This window comes from Sturnus vulgaris, chromosome 1 (genome assembly GCF_052056855.1).
Source record: "Sturnus vulgaris isolate bStuVul1 chromosome 1, bStuVul1.hap1, whole genome shotgun sequence".
NCBI lineage: Eukaryota > Metazoa > Chordata > Aves > Passeriformes > Sturnidae > Sturnus > Sturnus vulgaris.
Genome location: NC_142243.1, coordinates 138,899,838 through 138,920,828, shown reverse-complemented (window position 1 = coordinate 138,920,828; position 20,991 = coordinate 138,899,838). Strand labels below are relative to the sequence as shown.

Below are 20,991 nucleotides of genomic sequence, written 5' to 3'. Positions count from 1 at the left end.
CTTACAGACGACTTGGGGGGGGGCTGGGTCACACCTGAGGACCCACACCTCACAGTTGTTTTGTGATGTTCACCCCTGCAGAAATCCCACTCTTTAAGCTGGACTGCCCAGCATTTACTCACGCGCTCCACCGGCGCCTTCACCCTTCACCCCACACCCTGGCCCTGGCCCAGCCCCCACACCGCGCCCTCGGACCGGCCCTGCAGCCGCCTCGGGCGCAGAAGTGAGGGGAAGGCAAAGGAAGGCAAAGGAAGGCAAAGGAAGAAGGCAAAGGAAGGCAAAGGAAGGCCTCAGCCATTGCCCCGATCTCCACCTCCCCGCCCGGGCCCAGCCCTGCCCGGGGCCTCCCCCGACAGATCACAGTGCGCAGGCTCCGGCTCCTGCCGCTGGGGGGCGGGGCCGCGCAGGCGCAGCGCCCACAAGAACCGCGTCGCGCTTCTGTCTTCCCTCTCTCCCGGCGCCAAGATGGCGGAGTACGACCTGACCACCCGGATCGCGCACTTCTTGGATCGGCACTTGGTCTTCCCACTGCTGGAATTCCTCTCTGTCAAGGAGGTGCGTCTCTCCTAAGGGTGGGAAAGCCGGCTGCGGCAGCGGGAAAGTGATAGGCCCCGCTGCCAGCTGCCGGTGCTTGCCGTGGGCCTGGGTGCTGCGTGGGCCGGGCGCGGCCCCTGTGGGATGCGGAGCCTCCGTAGGGAGGAGCCCGAGGCTCTTGAGCCGCGTGAATCGAGGGGCGAAGCGTGTGGGGCTGCCCGGGGAGGGACGGGAGCACAGCCGAGAGGAGGCCTGAGGGAGCCGCTCCTTCGTCACGCTGCGCAGCTCCTCGGCCCCTCGCTTGTGAGGCAGCACAGAATTCTTGCGCTTTTTCCTTCCTCGGACTTGGTGTAGTGCCTTTTCCCTCATGTATATTTGGAGAAGTCAGAGCTCTCCCTTGCAACCGCAGTTGGCAGCTGTAGGACACTCCCGATAGCCCAGCGGCTCTTGGTGCTTGGGCCGTCCGGCAGCCGGAGCTCAGGGCCGTCTATGGGGTTACGCCAGTTATACTAATTAATTTTAATTTGAAACCCATGTCATCACAAATTTCTGTTGGAAACAAATATAAGTCCCTTCTTGAATTATCCCTTGTTGGTCTTCTTATATATAATTTTAATTTATATTGCTACAAAGAACCTAGTAATGCTGGACATACCTCAGACAAGTGCTTCAGATACTTTAGACTAAATTCTCATCAGTCCAAAATATTTTAAAATGGAAGAAAAATATATAAAGTTGTGTAAGTTTGAATCTAAAGTAGGTCTTATTTTAGCCTTCAGAAAGGAGCTGATGAACCATGCGTACATTGAGACAACTTGACCTAACCAGCTGTCATGTCAAGCATGTGGAGTTTACTTAATGCCTGTCATCTTGGGGGCACTTTTACATTAACGTTTTTATGTCAGCTGAAGTTAATCGAACAGTTAATTTTGTGTTGTTTTGAACAGCACAATGTTCAGAGCTGAATTAGACTTTTACAGATTCTATGTATGAGATGTCCACAAATGTGGTGTGGTGAGTTGTAATACTGCTCTTGTGCAAATATGTTTTTGGGCAATATACTAGATTTGGCCCTCGCCTACATCTTCAACACCTAACAGCAATTTTCAACTCACTACTAAATGATGGACTATGAACTCCAAAAACAATTTGAAAAGTTTAAAAAGTACACCACCTAATTACATAGCTACTCTAAATTTATTCTTATGCTGTAGACCTAGCAATATATTTTAGATTAATCTGCACTACAATTAAATTGTAAGTTTAATCTTGTTCATCTCGTCTGAAATCCACTTTAAATAATTTAACTAGTTCTCACTGTTCAGCATTTTATTTTGTGAAAAATATTCAGTACTTTGAAAGAAAAGTATTAAGGTTTTGTTATTTTTTAAAATATGTATGTAATTTTGCAATAGGAATTACTGTGCCTGTTAAGAGACTAATTACTAGACTTCTAATCAGCTTTTGAAGTACCTGCTTTCATAGATAGCAGTAAATAGTTGGTATTTTGCCAAGACTGAAAATGCAGAGAGGCTTTATAGTAAGTATCTTAATGATAGAGCTGTGAGATTTGATATTTGAAACAATTCAATTGTACAGAAGTCCATAAACTGTGCCGTAAAAATAACTACATAATATGATTTGAAACTCTTCAACTGTATTCAAATGTATCTGTTAATAATTCTTGTTTCAGATATATAATGAAAAAGAGCTGCTTCAAGGAAAATTGGATCTACTTAGTGATACCAACATGGTGGATTTTGCTATGGATGTATACAAAAATCTTTATTCTGATGAAATTCCTCATGGTAAGCTGCTCATTTAGATGTAAAGCTCGTTTTCTAACCTTCTATCTGAAGTAATAAATAACAAGTGGTAATTGCTTGTTGCATTCACAGACTAGAGTTCTGTTTAACTGCGGTGTTACCAAAAGGATGTGCAGCACTGGGACAAATAGAATGCCCTAATCCTAGGAAGTTTGGGTTTGTTGGTCTGTCAGGAGCTTAACCTTTGAGTGACCTCTTTAAGTATTTCTATGCTGATTTGATAATTTCAAGGATGTTAAAGATGTAGCCTAATGCATTAGCTTTTCATCTGTCAAACACTTGCACAATGATTTAGTGTCATTTGATGATTCTTTTCTTTAAAGAATCCAATATGTTAAGACTAGAGTTACATTGTAAGTAATTCCATTAATCTCTTTGTCTGTGGCCGATTTTTAGACTTTGGAGAGAGAAGGATGTTTCTGAAAATGTGTGTTTTCCTCAGTTTTGTCAATATAAAAATTGCTGCTTCTGTAGAAGAAAGTAAATTTAAGATTATAATGAATGTGATCTCTTGCTGTCTTATCCATGGTTTTGGTAACTTTTCTGTTTACTACTTAAATTTCTATCATCTTAAGGAGCATTTGGGAATGGGGAGAAAGGATAGGATAGAAATTAGACAAAAGCTAGATAATTTACTTTTCTGGGTGTATTAATTTTCAGGGGTTTTTCCCAGTTCTTTTCATTAACGGATTGGGTGCTTCATTTTGTTTGTTTCTTCCTGACATAGTGTTTCAATATCCCCTGTCTTCCTATTTCTCCATCTTTTTTCATGTCGGGGAATTCCTCACCTTTTTAGCTGTTGGGACTACAGTCTATTTTCCCTGCATCTTAGGAGGAAAAGACTTGAGTGCTGTTGCATTCTTCCTCTGGGTCTTGCTCTTTTCAGGCTCTTGAAGCTGCAGAGATGGCCACTCACCTCTTTGGTAGAAGAGAATTGATAGGCTTATGGACATTGGAGTCAATGTCTTGACCAAGTCTGTGCTAGCATTAGGTGTTGTTATGGGCATGTGTATTGTGACACATCAGGTTTGTAACATGTGATGAGAACCAGAGGGTTTCACTTCTGTAATCTAAGAAACAGTTGTAATAATAGCTTTAGGTTACTTAACAGTTCTACTGATGAAAAAAAATCAGGCTGCATCAAGGCTATAAAATGAATCTCAAAGCTGAATAGATATTTCTCTTTCTTTCTTTCTTTGCTTCAGCCTTTTTGAACTGTTGAATATTACTGTTTTCAGTAGTAATTAAGGAGTAAAATGCTAAACAAGTGAACAACACAAGAAATAGCAATTCTAGCAGACTTCCACAAAGTAACTACTCCAAACATCTTCAGAATTCTGATTATAGCCAGTTACTTAAGGGGATTGCCTTAGAGTATAACTTCATAAGGTCACAGCTGCAAGAAATTTGAATGAATTTGCTCCCTTGGAGAGCTCTTCCTTCATTAAAGACCAGCAACTTCCACACTTGTTTGAAAAGAGTATGAGAAAAACACTACATTTCTTAAGATTTTATATCATCAGTTTGGCAGGATTTTGGTTTGTTGTGTTTTTGGGGTTTTTTTTTATGACTTACCATTGTTTCATCTGTGGCTTTATTCAGTTAACATAAGCAGAGTCCATTGTTCAAGGTGCTTGCTTGCACAGCTTCCTATGCAAAGGCCTTAACTTGTGAGATCTTTCTGGTGTCATCTTCTTGTATCAGCGCCTATCAGAATGTGTGCATGGACAGGTGGTTCTCACTTGTGGAATCACTGGCATCATTAGAAATTTACACTATCTTTTTTCGAAGACTTCACTGTTTAAAGTATTCAAAACTAAGTTCACTTACACAGTTATAATTAGAAATGTCCCTGCACAGTTTATAGTTGCTTTTGTCTTGTCTTCCATGAGATCAACTTACAATTGCACACCCAGGAGATGTGGCAGGAAAACATTTTCATATTCTTAGTAAGTCAACTGAATGTTTTTTCTTTCATCTGTTTCTTCTTCCTCTTGTATAATCTCAAGAGTCAACTGAAGGTGGAGATAATTCCTCCTTATTGGAATACTTCCTGTCAGGCAAGTTGGTCTTGCATTTAGATTCGGTGACCATTATGGTGTTAGCCACCTGGGACGTCCTGTTTAAATATCTGTGTAGTCAAATAATGAAATAAATGTCAACTCTGTTCACCGTGGCATTGAGTGTTCTGGTGTGTGGCTCACTTTCACAGTTTCCTGCATTTATCTCCTGGGATTTAGTTTTGCCTTCTCTGCTCCCACGTGTTTCTTGGATCACATAGCCAACATCAGGGTGATTTTTCCTATTTTTGTTTTTTTAACATACATGCTTTTCTGAATTTTATTTGAGTTTTCACTTCATTGCCTTGCTAGCACTTGGTGAGGAATTTGGGGGTCTGTGTAAAATAATCACCCTAAAACTCTTAGTTGAATTTCCTAACAATTCTTCGTAAAGGGCTTAATGTTTCCATTAAGCGTGGAGTATTCAAAATCCTAATTTTGCCGGTTGAGTGCTTGAAATTTTTCCTGTAATTTTTTCCTTAAGTATGCTCTAAATGTTTTTTCAGAACTTGATCATCAGTCAGAAGACAATCAGTCTTTGTGGATTGTTTATAGTTTTGCAAGTTTATTTGGAATAAGTGAACTTAAAGGTTGTTTCTACTTCAGTGGAAGCCTGAAGATATCTTGTCTAATTCAGAATCTGCTTCAGCTGTACCTGTTCTCTAGTGGCCTCCACACAGGAGGAAAAAAGCCAAATGTTAGAAGTTTGTACTAAGTTACAGAATTGCTATACACAGCTGAGTTTGAGACTTGACTGAGAGGACAGGTGAGGTAGGAATTGGGAAGATGTGTTCAAGTGTCAACATCATGTAATTACAGGTTGGTTCATGTAAAAATTTGAAGCATTATATTAAAGTCTTTTTGTTTGTGTGCTCAGCTTTGCGTGAGAAAAGAACAACTGTTGTTGCACAGCTGAAGCAGCTTCAAGCTGAAACGGAGCCTATTGTCAAGATGTTTGAGGATCCAGAGACTACGAGGCAAATGCAGTCCACTCGGTAATTTCTAACATAATTTGTCAGGATAGCTTGTTGATACCTCTCAAGTGTTGCTGCTAGGAATGCTTTCTGTGTAGTAACTGCAAGAAAGGTATCTTTATTTTCTTACAGTATTTAAGTAATGCTTGTGGTCAGGTAATTGAAATTGCTCGACACGGTTTGCTCTTCTCAGCACTTTTCCCTGTTGTGCAAAAGGCATCTATTGATTTTAATGTTTGTGAATCAACTTGGTGATCAGTGACAGTCATCATCCAGTGCAGTCCAGTCATAGGCACATTTTCGTTTGGCTTTGATCAGATTTAGGGTTTTTTTGAGGGGAAAATACGGGTAAAACACTTCATATTTTCTTTTCTGCCTTCCAGAAAAGATTATGGAGTGTTGTGTTAGTCTGGGAGGCCTGGTGGATGAGCATCCTTTCAGCCTCAGAGCACTTATTTCCATAGGATGTTCAGTCCTTTTCCTGCTTACTTGCTCTACCCCCAAACTGTTCCAACTTGTTGGTATAAGATAGTGCTCATAATAGTCCTCCTAAGATACATTCAATTTCTTCTGATTTTCTTGTGGGAGTAATTAAAGTAGAATGAGCCTGTCTGCACATTGTATCTAAGGTCTATCAGAGTTTCACCATGGTTAAGCTTGAAGTGGGCTCTGTAGGAAAGAGTTGAGCTGTAGTCACTGAGGAGTAACTGCACCTTCAGCAGAGAGATGGACTGAAACAAATTACTCATTGATTCCTTTATATAGGAATCATTGTTACTGCTGTTGTAAATGTGTCTGGAAAACTGGAATATTAATTAGATCTCTTCTTCAGTCTTACCTGCCCTAAAATTTTAAATAGAGCATGCTGTATGTATCAGACAGAGAAACTATGGTCAACTTGAATTTAAAGGTGAAGCCTGTACTTGGGTTTACTGTTGGCAAGCTTTATGCATCCCCTGATATAGAAGGCTGTAATGTTACTTCTGGAACTTCTTAGAAAAGTATTGAATGTACAAACTCTTTCTAGTCTGCAGAAATCTTCGCTGTGAATATGTCTTTGTTTGTGACAAACTCCCTGAAGAATATGGATACCTCAAGGGACAGGAGCTTGATTAGAATTTACTCTGCTTCAAATACACGTTTTCATGGTTTTTGTTTTTTTTCTTGCCCCTGTCCTTTTTTCCACTCTTCTCATTGTTTTCAGAATTTTTTATAGATTAATTTAGATCTTGGTCGGTGCAGAAATGGTGAGGTGCAGTGTATTATGTCTCATTGCACACACAAAACAAGATGTTAGTAGGAATTGTGAAATCTGTTAGCTTTGCAGCATCTCAGAAGTTTATTTTCTATCCTGATACCACTAGAATGTACATAAGCTTTTGCTGTAAAAACATTGCTAACTAAATAAGCTGCCTTTATATCTGATTTCAGAATGGATGTTAATGTCAGATAGTTACATAAAGAAAAGAAATTGCCTTTGTTTATGACTTGTGACTATGCAAAGCTAGAAGTCACTTGCTCTTGGAGATATGCCTTTAAAAGTGAAAGTTCCAGTTACTATGGCAATTGAGCCTGCCTTAAAGAAAAGTCTTCCTCCACAACTATACAAATCTAATTAAACACATTGAGGTCTTGTCCAATTCTTGCTTTGCCTTTAGCCAGTTTTTTTAATAATAATTGGCCTAGAAAAATGTTGCCGGACAACTAGCATTTTGTGGGAAATGTGCTCTGTTACTTGACTTTTGATTCACTGAAATTGGACAATAGAATGTACTGCAAATTGGAAATGCCTTGTTTGGGAGCAAGAGTCAAAAAATGCATTGAATATAACTTGCCTAATGCTATAGAATATTAGCACTTCTACTCATCTGCAGCAAGTTTTGTTTCAGAACTAGTATGTGATTTGTGTTTGTAAAGTATCTGGAAACTTCACAGTTCAGAAGTTCTGGTTTTGTTTATTGGCTCAGCTGTAGTTCTAATTCAGATTATTTGGGTTAAGTAATGGGTAGAATTGGGCTGAAATATGTCACATCTGTCTAGACTGAGTAGTGTGCTGTAGATAAAAGAAAAATTTTGATTCTTTTGGGAATTTCTGCTGGTGATTTTGAATCTGTATCAAATTCAGATAGCTGCATATTATCAGGACTTTAGATCATGACTTTTGATCCATGATGGCACTGTTTGGAATATCCAACTCTGGGAAATATGTAGAGGAGATGTTGTTATTCTTTAAAGAATAAGCCAAAACATTTCACTTTCCTAAGCAACTGTTGGAGGACCTTGACTTTAAAATCAGAGTGATAGTCAGCATTCCTCAGCCTTAAAGTGTGTTTTACTAGAATAAATCCATGAAAGTATTTAATTGCTGTCAGAGGTAAGACTGAGGATTGTCATTCTTGACTCACTTGGCAATTTGCCGTTTCCCTGTAGAATCTTGTACCATTAAGTTCTAATTAAACAGACTCATATCTTTGCAGTCAGTTGATTTCAGAGTAAATGGGAAAATACTCCTTGCATACAGTTGTTACTGTATCTTTGTCTCAGGGAATTTACAGCTTGCCTCCTGGAGGCTGAACTTCTCTTTGATCTAGGTAATACTGCTTGTTTTCTTACTGTTAAATAAAAAGCAGTTTTAAGATATTTTGATCACATTATCATAGATATTTATAACTTACGAGTACAAATATTTTTTGTGCTTCTGTGTTCTGCACATATTAGCTGTGGTAGAGAGATTCTTGTGACCCACTCTGTCTCAGTGCTAACAGTAGGATAAGTTTCCTTTCTGCTTTTATTTACTTTAGTCTATGCCATTTTTTCCCATCTCCTGTTAAAATCAAGGTTGTCCAGAGTAACTGCTCTGAAATTGGACCATGAAAGTGGGAAGAGCTCTAATTCAGAATTTAACTTTCATACTGAGAGCTAAGGATGCTATCAAACTTAAAACAACCTTCTACTCTTTCTTAACTGTAGTTATTGTTGCAGGTGGCATTCATTACTTAAAATTAGAGTAATTTAAGATTTTGAAATGTCATGACACAGTAATAGATGATTCTGCAGCTGCTTTTGAACAAGTGGAGGAGTGTTATTTTAAATTCATGCTCAGTTTTTTGTGTTTTGCCTTTAAAATTGTGTTGCATTGTGTAGTGTTGCATGGTGGCTATCAATTTATTTTGTAGAAACAGTGCTTTCTATCCTTTTATTGTAGAGATGGTCGGATGCTGTTTGACTATTTAGCTGAGAAGCATGGGGTAAGTGTTGTAGCTCCTGGAATTTAGTTCTCAATCCACCCAACCTCCCTTGCAGCTTACAGCATTTTGACCAAGTATGGTCTAGCATTTTGTCCTGTCCCCTGTCAATATAGCTAATAGGCAGAATTCCTAATACTAACATATTTAAGCCTTTGAACTTATAGTTTTTATGCAAACAAAAAAAAAAGCTGAAACTTAATGCTAACTGCACCTGTGTAACTTATGTGTGCTTTACTTTGTAATGCAAGATTTACCTTTTTCCAGTATTGGTATAATCATTCATTCCATGGCATGGATTGAGAGTATAATAGTTTTCTATTGTCTTGTCTTATGTACAATGTCTTTTGAAAAGCTACAGATTTCAAATCTTACTCTACTATTAAAATTGGCCTGTGGCAGCGTGTTTTTTTTCCTGGTGAATAAAAGCTTTTATTGTATTCCTTTTCAGTTTAGGCAGGAGTACCTAGATACACTCTACAGGTATGCAAAATTCCAGTATGAGTGTGGTAACTACTCAGGAGCTGCAGAATATCTCTACTTCTTTAGGGTTCTGGTAAGTTTTTTTTGGTTGTTGGTTTGGGGTTTCGTTTTTTTGATTTGTTTATTTGGTGTTATTTTCAATGAAATACTTAAACTAGTAAATTGTCCATATTCATTCTTATTCATTCTTAGCATATAATGCTTTATAGCTTTTTCAGGCAATTAATGTATGCCAAAATTTACAGTAACGGATAATAATAATCACTGTTGTTCAGCAATTCTGTTATTTTCAAGTAGAACTCAGAATTGTTCTTCAAATTTGTATGTCTTGTAACATTTAATTATGGAATACAATGAAATGAATACTTGTTTTTGAGAATACTTGATTTTGTGCACAGATGTAGTCAGCAGCAGAAAAGCTTGCAGGTGGATTGAAAGCAGTTGGTGGTAATGGTGAACTGCCAGCTTCTTATCTGAACTCTAATCTGTCCTCTCTTGAATTCTGTGATGGATTCAAGAGTATAAATCATCTCCCTATGAAACGTAGACAGCTCAGATGATAATGTAGAACCAGATCAATGGTCTCTGAAGCAACTCTTTTCGTCTTGTTGTAAGTCATATCATTTGTTACTGGTGGGAGTGAATTTTGAGAATCAAGATTTGATATCTTGTAAGAATCTCAGCACAGTAAATTTATTGTTGGTGGTCAGTGAATGTGCTGCTTTACTAACAAATGAAATTTAAGGTAACTGCTTGAAAATCCAGATAATGCAGCTGGAACAGCTGCAGTACCTAAAAGCAGTTATTGTGAATAGCTACTTCTAATTAAGTGATTTGGAACCAGCGCAGAGCATGTGAACCTTCTCTACACAGTATCTACTGAACTGGCACCTGGCTTGCCGGGAAGATACTGATTTATGAACAGTGTATCTCATGGATTTGTGCTGTGATTGCTGAAAATGTAGTGGTTCGTACCATGATGCTTTTTCCTTGCTAGTTTCTATTCCCATCTAAAAGTAATCTTAACTCTCTGAAATGCTGCTAGAGTAAACAAAAGAATTACTGTAACTAAAGAAGAAAAATTAGAAAATATATCTTTAATCTTTAATTAGTCTAAATTTTGATGCTAAGGCTGACTGAGTGTTACAGGCTCTTTTTACGTGCCAAGAGGGGAAATGGGAAAATGAAAGTTATATGTGTAGGTTTGTGGGCGACATTCTTCATGCCTTTTTTCTGGGTGTAGCATTATGTTCTTGTAAGTCAAGTAACCTCAGAAAATGAAGTACTGATTTTGTGCTGATAATAGGTGTAGTATAAGACTTCTGGTACTAATTCTGATGGGAGAAGATTTGATTAAAAGCCCTGTATGATGAAACATAGTCTGTGAAAGAACTATTGTAACCAGTCTGAGGACAGAATTTGCCGTTTTGAATGACATAGTGCAACTCATTCCTATGTAAAACTAACACAACTTGACCTTAGGACGGCTGTTCCAGGAAGCAGGTTCAGTGCTGCAGAGTTGCAGATCCACTGGATATTTCTGTAACAAGTATGCTTCTGGGCAAGGCATTAGAAGGAAGTGTTTGGAATGCTGGCTTTCTGAAGGTTACCTACTATTATGAGTTCTTTAGGAACCTGCCTTGTAATAACCTTGTTTTACTAGTTCAGAAGCATTTTTGTATGGTGGAACAAAAAAAAAAAAAAACAACAAAATAAATTTGGAACCAGTGTATCATCTGGTGCTCGGTTGTTTGTTTGTTTTTTTTAACTTAAACTGCAGCAGCATGAATCTTTGTCTTACTTTGACAGGATTTCCTAGTTTCTGCTTAAGAAATTTTGCTACTTTTTTTTTTCCTATGTCTAAACTGTTTTTCTGAAAAAAAACCAACACTTAGTTTGGAGAGTTAAGACTATGCAAAATTGAGATCTTGTAAATGAAAAATGCCAGGAAATACCCTGTGTAATTTTAAAAGTAAATAATAATTTTTAACAAAATACTAAGAGTGTGACTTTTTTGCTGTTGTTGAACATAGGTTCCAGCAACAGACAGAAATGCTCTGAGTTCTCTTTGGGGAAAACTGGCATCTGAAATCCTGATGCAGAATTGGGATGCAGCCATGGAAGATCTCACAAGACTAAAGGAGACAATAGATAATAATGTAAGTAAAATCTTGGACATCTTAGCAAGGTGAGAGGTTAGAGGTGCTAGTACTCAAGTTTTATTATAAATCACTTGCAGTCTTGTTCAGGAGTAGGTTACCACCTTTTCACATGACACTTTCTTACTGGCAATGGGAGAGTTGAAGGATGCTCGTGAAGAAATAATGAAACATTCTTTTTCGAATTGCTTGCCTCTTAACACCTTAGATTCTCATCTATGTTTTCAAATATATTTCCAATAAACAAAAAAATCTTAAGGATGTGTTTGAGGGCAAGATATCATTGTGTGAAATTGCTGCTTAAATTTCAGATACTTGTACAATATTCTGAAAAGAATAAAATGCATGTCAATAAACCATGTTATCTCATGAAGCCAGTGCTTTTGACAGCAAATGCAAGACAGCTTGTATTTGGAAACAGTTTTCAGCTAATTTAGCTTTCTCTTGAGTTCAGATGAGTACCAAGAACTTAAAGGGTGAGTGGGGCTGCAATACTAATTCAGAACAACTGATGAGATTAGGGACCTGTCAGTTTTCCTCTTTACTAGTGGAGCTTCATTGGCATATCAGAGATGTGAAAGTTTTACTCTCCTGAACCAGTCTTGAAAAACCTGTTTTTTTTTTCCTATCCTGCAGTTCTTTGTCTATGTGGCAGATAATTAGATAACAAATTTTCTTCTGTAATTTTGTTGTCTTTATGGTTCTGTATGGTTATAATAGACCATTTGACTTGTTCATTAAGCTCCCAAGACTTTTTTAGGATAGAATCATAGCAGTTTGTTGTTATGCTCTTTAGAGTGAGGATTACTTGCCATGTCATCCTCAGTGGGCTGTTTTGCAGTCTGTTTGCAAAGTGCTATTGAAATTTGGCACTAATACAAGTACTTGGAGCTGTTTGTCCATTATCAGCAGGTTTAAATAAAGATCATGACTTCTTTTTTTTGACTGAAAGTGATTATAGAATTCAATCATTGTCTGAGGGTCTGTGGTATAAAAAAAAATCTTGTGAGGATTTAGGAAGTAAAACAGAAAAGGTGAAAAAGCCAGCTAGTTACTCAGATCACATCTGAAGAGGGGAATACAAGGCATTCAGAAGGGGAGTAACGTAGGTTAGTATGGTAGTCTTGGAGAGCTAAAATCTCTGCTCTTGCCATTTAAAAAAATGCAAATTTCAGGAAATAGTTTGGAATATAACATTGGAAAATTTATTTTGATTATAACTTTCAGTAGATTTATCATTGAGATGACAAAAACGTTGAAGGTCAGACTAAGCCTGAGAGTGATGACAGTTGCAAAGGGCTGATGCAAAATCACAAAATTTTGAACAATTATAAGTTTTCATGGATTAGTATTCAAGCAAACTTTGTGCTATGTTTTCTCTTAGTCTGTCAGCTCTCCGCTGCAGTCTCTTCAGCAAAGAACATGGCTCATCCACTGGTCTTTGTTCGTGTTTTTTAATCATCCTAAAGGGAGAGACAACATCATTGACCTTTTTCTCTATCAGCCACAGTAAGTTGTGTTGTACTTTGTGGGGGTCTTTAAATCAAATTGAAGGCAAATGATGAATATGCAAGCTTACTGAGCTTAAGGCTGCAGGGTGAAGGTATTCTATTTCGATTTTGTAAAAAGCTATTTTAAAAGATTCTTGAGGGAAATCCCAGACTAAAAATGAGAATTGAAACGCTGTATGTGTTTATGAGAAGATTGTCTTATATGTAGATCTAGCAGTTTTTGTTGCTCTACTTTGGGTGGATGCTCTCTGATAACTTATCTTTCTTATGTTGTGGCACCCAAAACTGTACCCAGTACCAAGGTGAGGCTGCTCCAGTGCAGAGCAGAACAGGGCAATCCCCTCCCTTGCCCAGCTGGTGATTCTGTGCCTGATGTCCACCAAGGCACAGTTCTCAGTCCTGGCTCTCCTGCCTGTCAGGACACACTGTGACTCATATTCAACTTGCTGACCAGGGCCCCCAGATCCCTTTCTGCTCTCCAGCCTCTCGTTCCCCAGTCTGTATATAGATCCAGTGTTGCCCTGTTCCAGATGCAGAATCTGACACTTCCCCTTGTTATACTTAATACAGTTGGTGATTGTCCACCCTGTGATTTCTTTGCCAGGATGTCTCTGCCTCTGAGGAGTTAACAGCTCCTCCCATTTTAATGTCATCAGCAAACTTCAGTATGCCTTTGAGTTCTGAATCTTACCTGAGTTCTGTCTTTCTAGGTATCTCAATGCCATTCAGACAATGTGCCCACATATCCTCCGGTATTTGACTACTGCAGTCATAACAAATAAGGATGTTCGTAAACGTAGACAAGTGCTGAAAGATTTAGTCAAGGTTATTCAGCAGGTAAGGACTGCAGTGTCTGATTTTTTTTTTTTTTTTTGCCTCTTTTTTAAGTAGACTTCATGATAACTTTCTTCTAGTAATATACCTGGGATTTGAGGTGTTTTGATACTTGTTTTTTGTCAATGAAAGTTTTTACTGAAGTAAAATGCATATCAGTTAGTGGGAGGATGGAATAATTTTTTTCCTTTCATATACATGAGCAGTGTATACACATCTATGTACTAGAGTATGCACCCAGTTCTTACTTGCTCTATTATTAAATGCTGAAAATTCAGTGAGATGTGAAATGTCTTTGGATCTCATTCTTCTTTTACAACTATCTGTACAATAAATTGTTGTATGAATAAGGGTTCTTTGTTACATTTCAAAACCTCTGAATTGTGTGTTGATTTGAGTTCATGTTCACTCTCTTGAAATGGTTCTGTTGTCACAGTCACATGAGGATGGAGATACAGAGAAGAGCAGTAAAAAAGTTGCTTGCACAAGTTGCTAGCAATCAATAGTGTTATGGCCCAGATTTTTATCTGAAATCAGCAAGCCACTTGTATACAAACCTATATACTTCAAACACTTGATAATGTTGAGAATAATAAACATGGTATCTGTGTGTGTGTATGTATGTATATATATATGTGTGTATATATATATATATATATATATATATATATATATATATATATGACAGTACAGTCACTGTAGGCTAGCAATCAGTTGTAACCACTGCAAGGAATTTGGGAAACTATGTGTGCAAAGCAGTCAATGCAAAGATCAAATTTTAGTCACAACATAATCTGTTTTTAAGCATTAGTTTTCACAAAAAGTAGCATAAGCAATAAATCAATGGTGCTATTGCTCATCTTTTATCTGTATCTAAAATATGATTGTCTTTGAACTTCTAATATGATGCAAATTTCTAATACTTGAAGTAAGATTTTACAGCTTGCTTTTGTTTAATCTTGCACACCATTAGGTTATTCCTTTTGAAAATGCCAACTTAGGCTTTGGTTTTGAAATCACCTATCGGATTTCATAGTACTCTTCTACTCTGTATGATTCATGATATTAAAGGATGTGGTGGAAGTTTTATAGATTTGAAATGACTTATGTGGTATGGCTCTAGTAGCAGTAAAAGATTGTTTATACTTGCAACATCTTTGCAAGTATTGAATTGATAGGTAAGCAGTTTGTTTATTGAAATTGAGAGATGCTCATTCTAAGACCATTTTGCAAATAATGGTTAACAAGTGTAATTCTGATGTGAAAAACGTATAAAACTGAATTTTAAACCTAAACAATGCTATTGTAAATGCAGTTCTTTAGGGAAGGAAAAAATAACTTTGATCCATAAAGAAAAATATCTCTTAGGAGTTCCCATCTTTGAAACCAGAATTTAAGAATACTATTCTATCATAATTTATGAAATTTGGAGGTTTGATACAAGGCAGCTCTGGTCTCTGGGTTAGGAAAATGTCAAGAGATTGCAGCATTGAATGCTGAAGGTGAAACTACACCTCTGGTTGTTTAGCCACACTATTGGGAGGAAGCACATTTCTTTAGCTTTTATAAAGAGGAATTGGGAAGTTCAGCCTTTTTTTTAGGTGTTATATAGACTTGTTTCCACTATTAATTTTTTTTAAAACTATAAAGAATACTTCAGTGACTACATGGTCCTGTTTTCTGATATTGTTTTGACAGGAGTCCTACACGTACAGGGACCCTATCACAGAGTTTGTGGAATGCTTGTACGTTAACTTTGATTTTGATGGAGCACAGAAGAAGCTGAGAGAGTGTGAAACAGTAAGACTTAAAATATTTATAAGACTCCTTTTCCTTTAAGTAAAGACCTCTAACAGTCACAATGGACTGCTAGTTTGTTTGAAGTGGTTTTTGATTCCATAGCCTGTGTTTTCTGATAAACTTTAATTCATGGTTGGGTGGTGTTGGGTTTTATGACAACTCATTTTGTAACACTTAAATGCGACTTACTGTTAAGGATATAGCTTTAATGTTATAATGTTATATTTTAGAAGTTCTAGAAGAAGCAGCAAATAGGTAATCATACATTTGGCTGAGCTTCAGGTTTTCCATTAGAGGAATGCTTGAAGAAAAGCTCAGATTTGCCTTTTGTTGTGAAAGACGAGTGGGCAGTCAAATTTTGCATTGAAAGGATCTTCAGCAGTTAGGATAGCAGTAGAGTTTTACCTTCAGTCGAGTTATGACCTTACTCTCTTCTTGAGTCAGACCTCAGTGATCATGGTTGTATGCAATTTAAATTTAGTAAGATGCTGAACAATGAAACAATGAAAAATATTGCTAATCTGTAGCTTTCTGCTGCATCTTCAAACATAGCAATAATGTTTTTAGGTATAATGTTTTTACATATACTGAGGGCTGCTCTTAGTTATTGGCAGTGTCTACCAATAAGTTTATATTCATGTTTGCTCTCATGTTCCCTTTCTGCTTGCACTTGCAGGTGCTTGTGAATGATTTCTTCTTAGTGGCGTGCCTTGAGGACTTCATTGAGAATGCCCGTCTCTTCATATTCGAGACTTTCTGTCGCATCCATCAGTGCATCAGCATTGGGTAAGACAATGTCTTCATTCCTCAGTTCAGAAAATCAGTTGTGGAGGGCAGTTTGACAAACAGTGCAAAATTCAGGAAGTATTCAATTGTCAGGTAAAATCCTAACTGAAATCTCATTTGGATAGTATTCTTTTTAGTTTTATAACTCTGATGTGATGTACTTGAATTAGTCATATTTCAGAGTTTAATTATTGTGTTTAGCTTCAAAACAACCTCTCTCTACCACCTGTAGCCCTATCTCCCTGAATGGAGGTTTCACACTGTAAACCCAAAGATGGGTTGCTTAATCCCCAGTGCAGTGGCAGTAGCCTTTCTTGTGGTTGTCTGGAAGGGCATTTACTTTATCGAAATCTTACTAAGGTTTCTAAAAGATAAATGTGAGAATTACACCCACCCTCATGTACTTTCAGTTTAAAATTTCTTCAGTTTCAAGTCAAATGCTTAACATCACTGATTAGGAATGATTAAAGTGATTGTACGTTTTTCTTGTATTAAAGTATCTCATGTTCTGTCTAGTTGACTGATAATTCCACAGAAATTTCCAACCCTGATGTCTTTTGCTATCTTCTGCCTTTACAATTGCTCATTTAAACTCAGAGTAAAACATCTGCTGGAACAGTAGCAACTGGGGTTGGATTTTACTTCCCCTTATTTTGCCAAGTTCAAACACTTGTTGCCCATTTGTTGTCTTATTTTGATTGAGTCGGTGTAAAGTATTTAAGTTACTTTTTTTTTTTTCTATTCACTTTATGTTTATCTGTGGGAGAAAAAAATTGAATTTGCTTTTATAGCTGGGAGAAAGGTGAGAGATCAAGACTATATAGGAGAGACAACTGTATAAAGAAGTGTATGTAGAAGTCCAGCCAGGTAGATGAGCTGATAATTGATAGTTTATAAAATATTTACTTTATGCAAATATTTGTCAAGAAGAAAATCACTTTTGCAGGTGGAGAAAAAAGATGTTTAGGCAAGATTCTGTAAAATGTTGAGAAATTGACCTCTTGTGCAGCTCAGCGTATCCAGCTGGCTTTTTAGTCATGCTTGTAGCCCTTACCTCATGTTTGTTACCTTCTTCTGAAAGCTGATGGAAGAATGAGCGTTACAAATGTCCTGTATGAGCCAACTGCCAGCAGGAAGCTGAAGGAGTTAGCTGGAAAGCCACAGGAAACTATTAGGAGGAATTATTCCTGGACAAGAGTGCTTGTTTGATTAAGAATTTTCCTTTCTCTCTTTTCCCCCCACCTTCCTTCCTCGAAGTTGCAAGAAGTTTTAGCATAGTATATCTGTCATATGTTTTATACCAAGCTCTGTCTCATGGGTCTTGTTCCTGAACTTTGGAGTGAAGTTTTCTTGCTAAACATTTTTTGGACTAGTTGGTCTATACTTTCTTGACTGCTGATTGCATTTAAATAAGAATAAAAGCAATTCAATTGTTGCTTTGTTTTTTTTTTATAGTGGTGGTGGTTTTATGTTAATAGTGAAGTTACTTAAATGACAATTTTTCCAAGAATTTTTTTGTAAACAAGGTTTTATAGGAACATAGGAAAATTGTGCAGGTCAAGATTTGAAAGCAATATGGTGTAGCTCAGAGTGAGTGAGTATACACTTTGAAATATGAATTTCTTATTTGGATTGGTGGTGGGAGATGTGCAGGAGAGTATGTATGTAATTTTTAAAGTCATTTCAGTCAAAGGAAAATAAGCTTCCCAGCTATGCAGTATTTATTGAATACTGGACTGTGCCATACTTTGTGTTGGTTTGACTTGTGTTCCATAGTCCCTCGTTATGTTTACCAGCATCAGAGATTCTATTTTGCCATTTAATAAGTTGATTATCTTTTAGTATGTTGGCAGATAAACTGAATATGACTCCTGAAGAAGCAGAAAGATGGATTGTCAATCTAATTCGAAATGCACGATTAGATGCCAAATTGGATTCAAAGCTGGTAAGACTGTACATAGACTCATGGAATGTTTTTTGTTGAAAGACCTTAAAGACCTGTTTAGTTACAACCCCCCCTGCAGTTCCAACCTCCCACTATACCAGATTGCTGAGAGCCTCATCCAGCCTGGCCCTGAGTAATTCAGGGATGCAGCACCCACCGTTTTTCTGGGCAATGTGTTCCACCCTCATAGTAATCTCATGTAAACCTGCTCTTTTTCAGTTTAAAGTGAAAGTTCTGAAAGCAGAGTATTACATTAAGGATCCTTGCGTGCTGAGTGATGGTTAAATTTGTTCTATCTTTGCTGGATTTTAGGGCCATGTAGTCATGGGCAACAATGCAGTCTCACCTTATCAACAAGTGATTGAAAAGACCAAAAGCCTGTCTTTTCGTAGTCAAATGTTGGCTATGAACATTGAGAAGAAACTGAATCAGAGTGGTAGATCTGAGGTCAGTATAAGTTACATTTTTCTGAATTCTTGCTGTCCTTTTTTTATGAGAGATAAATTTAAGTATAATTCTTAACCTATGCCTTAATTCACTAGATGTACCTACTCCTAGTCTAATACTAGGAATTACATTGGAAGAAACTTACTTAGTCATTATGAGAATTAAACTGTGGTTTCTGCTTTCTTTTAGCCTTTCTCTTCCTCATTAGATTTTATTCTGTTGCATAACTGTTTCTGTCATTTGCTGCTCTGCTTCCTTTAAATGGTCTCCTCACCACCAGGAAAGGGCATATTATGAAGTGTGATACTTAAAAAAGAAGTTGTAATACTTTTTCCAAGTGAGTTGTACTCAGAACTATTGTAGGTGCATATGTGGGATTGAAAGAAAAATGAATGGTGTTAAGACTGGAAAATGGAGGAAGAGCTGTACAAACCCCTGTTAAACTTGTTTAGTGAAATTCTAGAAAATGTAATAAAAGCCATTGAAAGGTTTGTAGAACTAGTGAAAATGAGAGAGTTGGCAAGATCATCTCGTTTTGCTTCCCTCCCCATTAAAATATGGGAAGCTCTGTGAGGGAGAACAGCACTGTAACAAGGATGGCTCTGAGGCCCAGCCATATGTCTTTAAAACAAACCAAAAAATCAGAACAAACCACACAGTAAAAGAACTTAAGCATTAAAAGTTTTATTGTGCTTCCTCAATGCTTGGCTGAAATACTGGTGGAAGTTGGACAGGCAGTGGTGCACTAGTTTATTGTGTTAGTGGGAAGTTGTGTGAAACTTGTGTGCCATTACTTTCTTTTAAAAATATAGCTGAAAAATTATTCTTAGATTTATATTGTGGTCTTCTAGAACTTCTCCTTTTTGAAACTACTAGCTTGGAGGAGGACTCTAGTCATACAACTCAATTACAGTATGTGTGTCTGGTATATCAACACTTGCTTTAATCTTACAGGTATCCTTCATTATTAACAACATTCCCACTTCATATCCATCCATATATAGTATTAGAACTGTTTAATGTTATAAATTTCAGAAAGTACTAATAAATATAGTAATTTCTTCTAATCTGTGTTCATTTTTAGGCACCTAACTGGGCTACTCAAGATTCTGGATTCTACTGAAACACTTCTACAGTGGGGACAAATCTGTTTATTTGACTAAAAAGCACATAAATATGTAACCTTTTTGAAAAAAGTAATTATGTGTTAGAGCTAATGCTAATTGAATAAAATTGGCTACTTTTATCAGTCTGTGTGTGCTTGATTTAAATAGATTCTTATGTTATATAAGGACTTCTTGACATCATTGTATTATATATAATTTTTGATCATATTTTGCACAATTTAGGATGTCGGTTGTGTTAGGTTTGTTTGTACCAAAGGATGCTTTTGCTCTCAGGGCTGAGTTTGGAAGCAGGGATTTATAGATTACTACCTATTGCAAACATTGCATTCTAAAAAAATTAGAAGTGTGTGGTACAAACAACTCGACCATGTTTTACATGTGGTCAAGCCAAAATCTTTTTCTGTACTTCTGTGTTTTTGTTTGTTACAAGAGAAGCTTGGAAGAGCAAAGCAATGTGTAGCCAGTCTTTTATGAAACCTAACATAGCCTACATGTAGAATAATTTGAGTAGACCTCTTGTGTTCATAGTACAGAATTTTTCCTGTTTGAAATCACATTTTTAATCTTGCCCCATGTTGTAAACTTTCTGGAGTATTTTTGGTTGGGAGGGAGGATTACAAAAGGCCTAACAAGTGAGCTGCATATAGTTTAAAACTTTGATTCTGAAATTTGAAGTTCTTAAGATGAATGATACAAGCATAAGGGAACAAAACTATTTCAGCTGTTGGAATTTGGAGAGGGTTTTTAAGTTTCTGGGGTTTTCAACTACTGTTTCACACTTGCCTGGATTTCCTTAGCACATTTGCACTGCAGAATATGCCTTAGTATCTTTAAGAGAAAATCAGAGATCATTTTTCTGAGTTCTGTAAAGTATAGTGAGTGATCATGGAAGTGAGTGTGGATGTTGGAAAGTAACAGGCACTATCACTGCATACAGTTTCCTGTTGAAGGTTGAGGGAAACACCAATGACTCGCCTTCAGCTTGTTCCAGCTGTGTGCTTGCTTCCCTCTTAACCCCTTAAATTCTGGGATTCATCTATACATGTAAAGCTGTTTTAGCTTGCCAACACTCCTGCTTATTGTCTGGAATTACATGTTGCTTGGGGAAGGAGAAGCAGTTTAGTCATGTTCAGCCTTAAGGTTAAGACCAGTTTTTACTGTTCAGTCTCTTCTGTGGGAAGATTGCCATCAAGACAAGTCTTCAAGCTGCGTGGAGACAGGATCAGTGGCAATGGACACAAAATATGGGGAAAATCCAGT

General features: G+C 37.3%; 1 protein-coding gene across 1 annotated transcript; it reads left to right on the top strand.

The window, feature by feature from the left end:
• The first annotated feature begins 433 nt into the window (after window positions 1-433).
• Window positions 434-19,853, top strand: EIF3E (eukaryotic translation initiation factor 3 subunit E). Its single transcript, XM_014879365.2, has 13 exons — window positions 434-555; window positions 2,228-2,342; window positions 5,298-5,415; window positions 8,600-8,642; window positions 9,091-9,195; window positions 11,156-11,281; window positions 12,666-12,790; window positions 13,503-13,629; window positions 15,325-15,426; window positions 16,103-16,212; window positions 18,055-18,157; window positions 18,470-18,604; window positions 19,689-19,853. Exons 1-13 carry the CDS (start codon window positions 466-468, stop codon window positions 19,725-19,727), a joined length of 1,338 nt encoding a protein of 445 aa, XP_014734851.1. The 5' UTR covers window positions 434-465; the 3' UTR covers window positions 19,728-19,853.
• The last annotated feature ends 1,138 nt before the right edge of the window (window positions 19,854-20,991 follow it).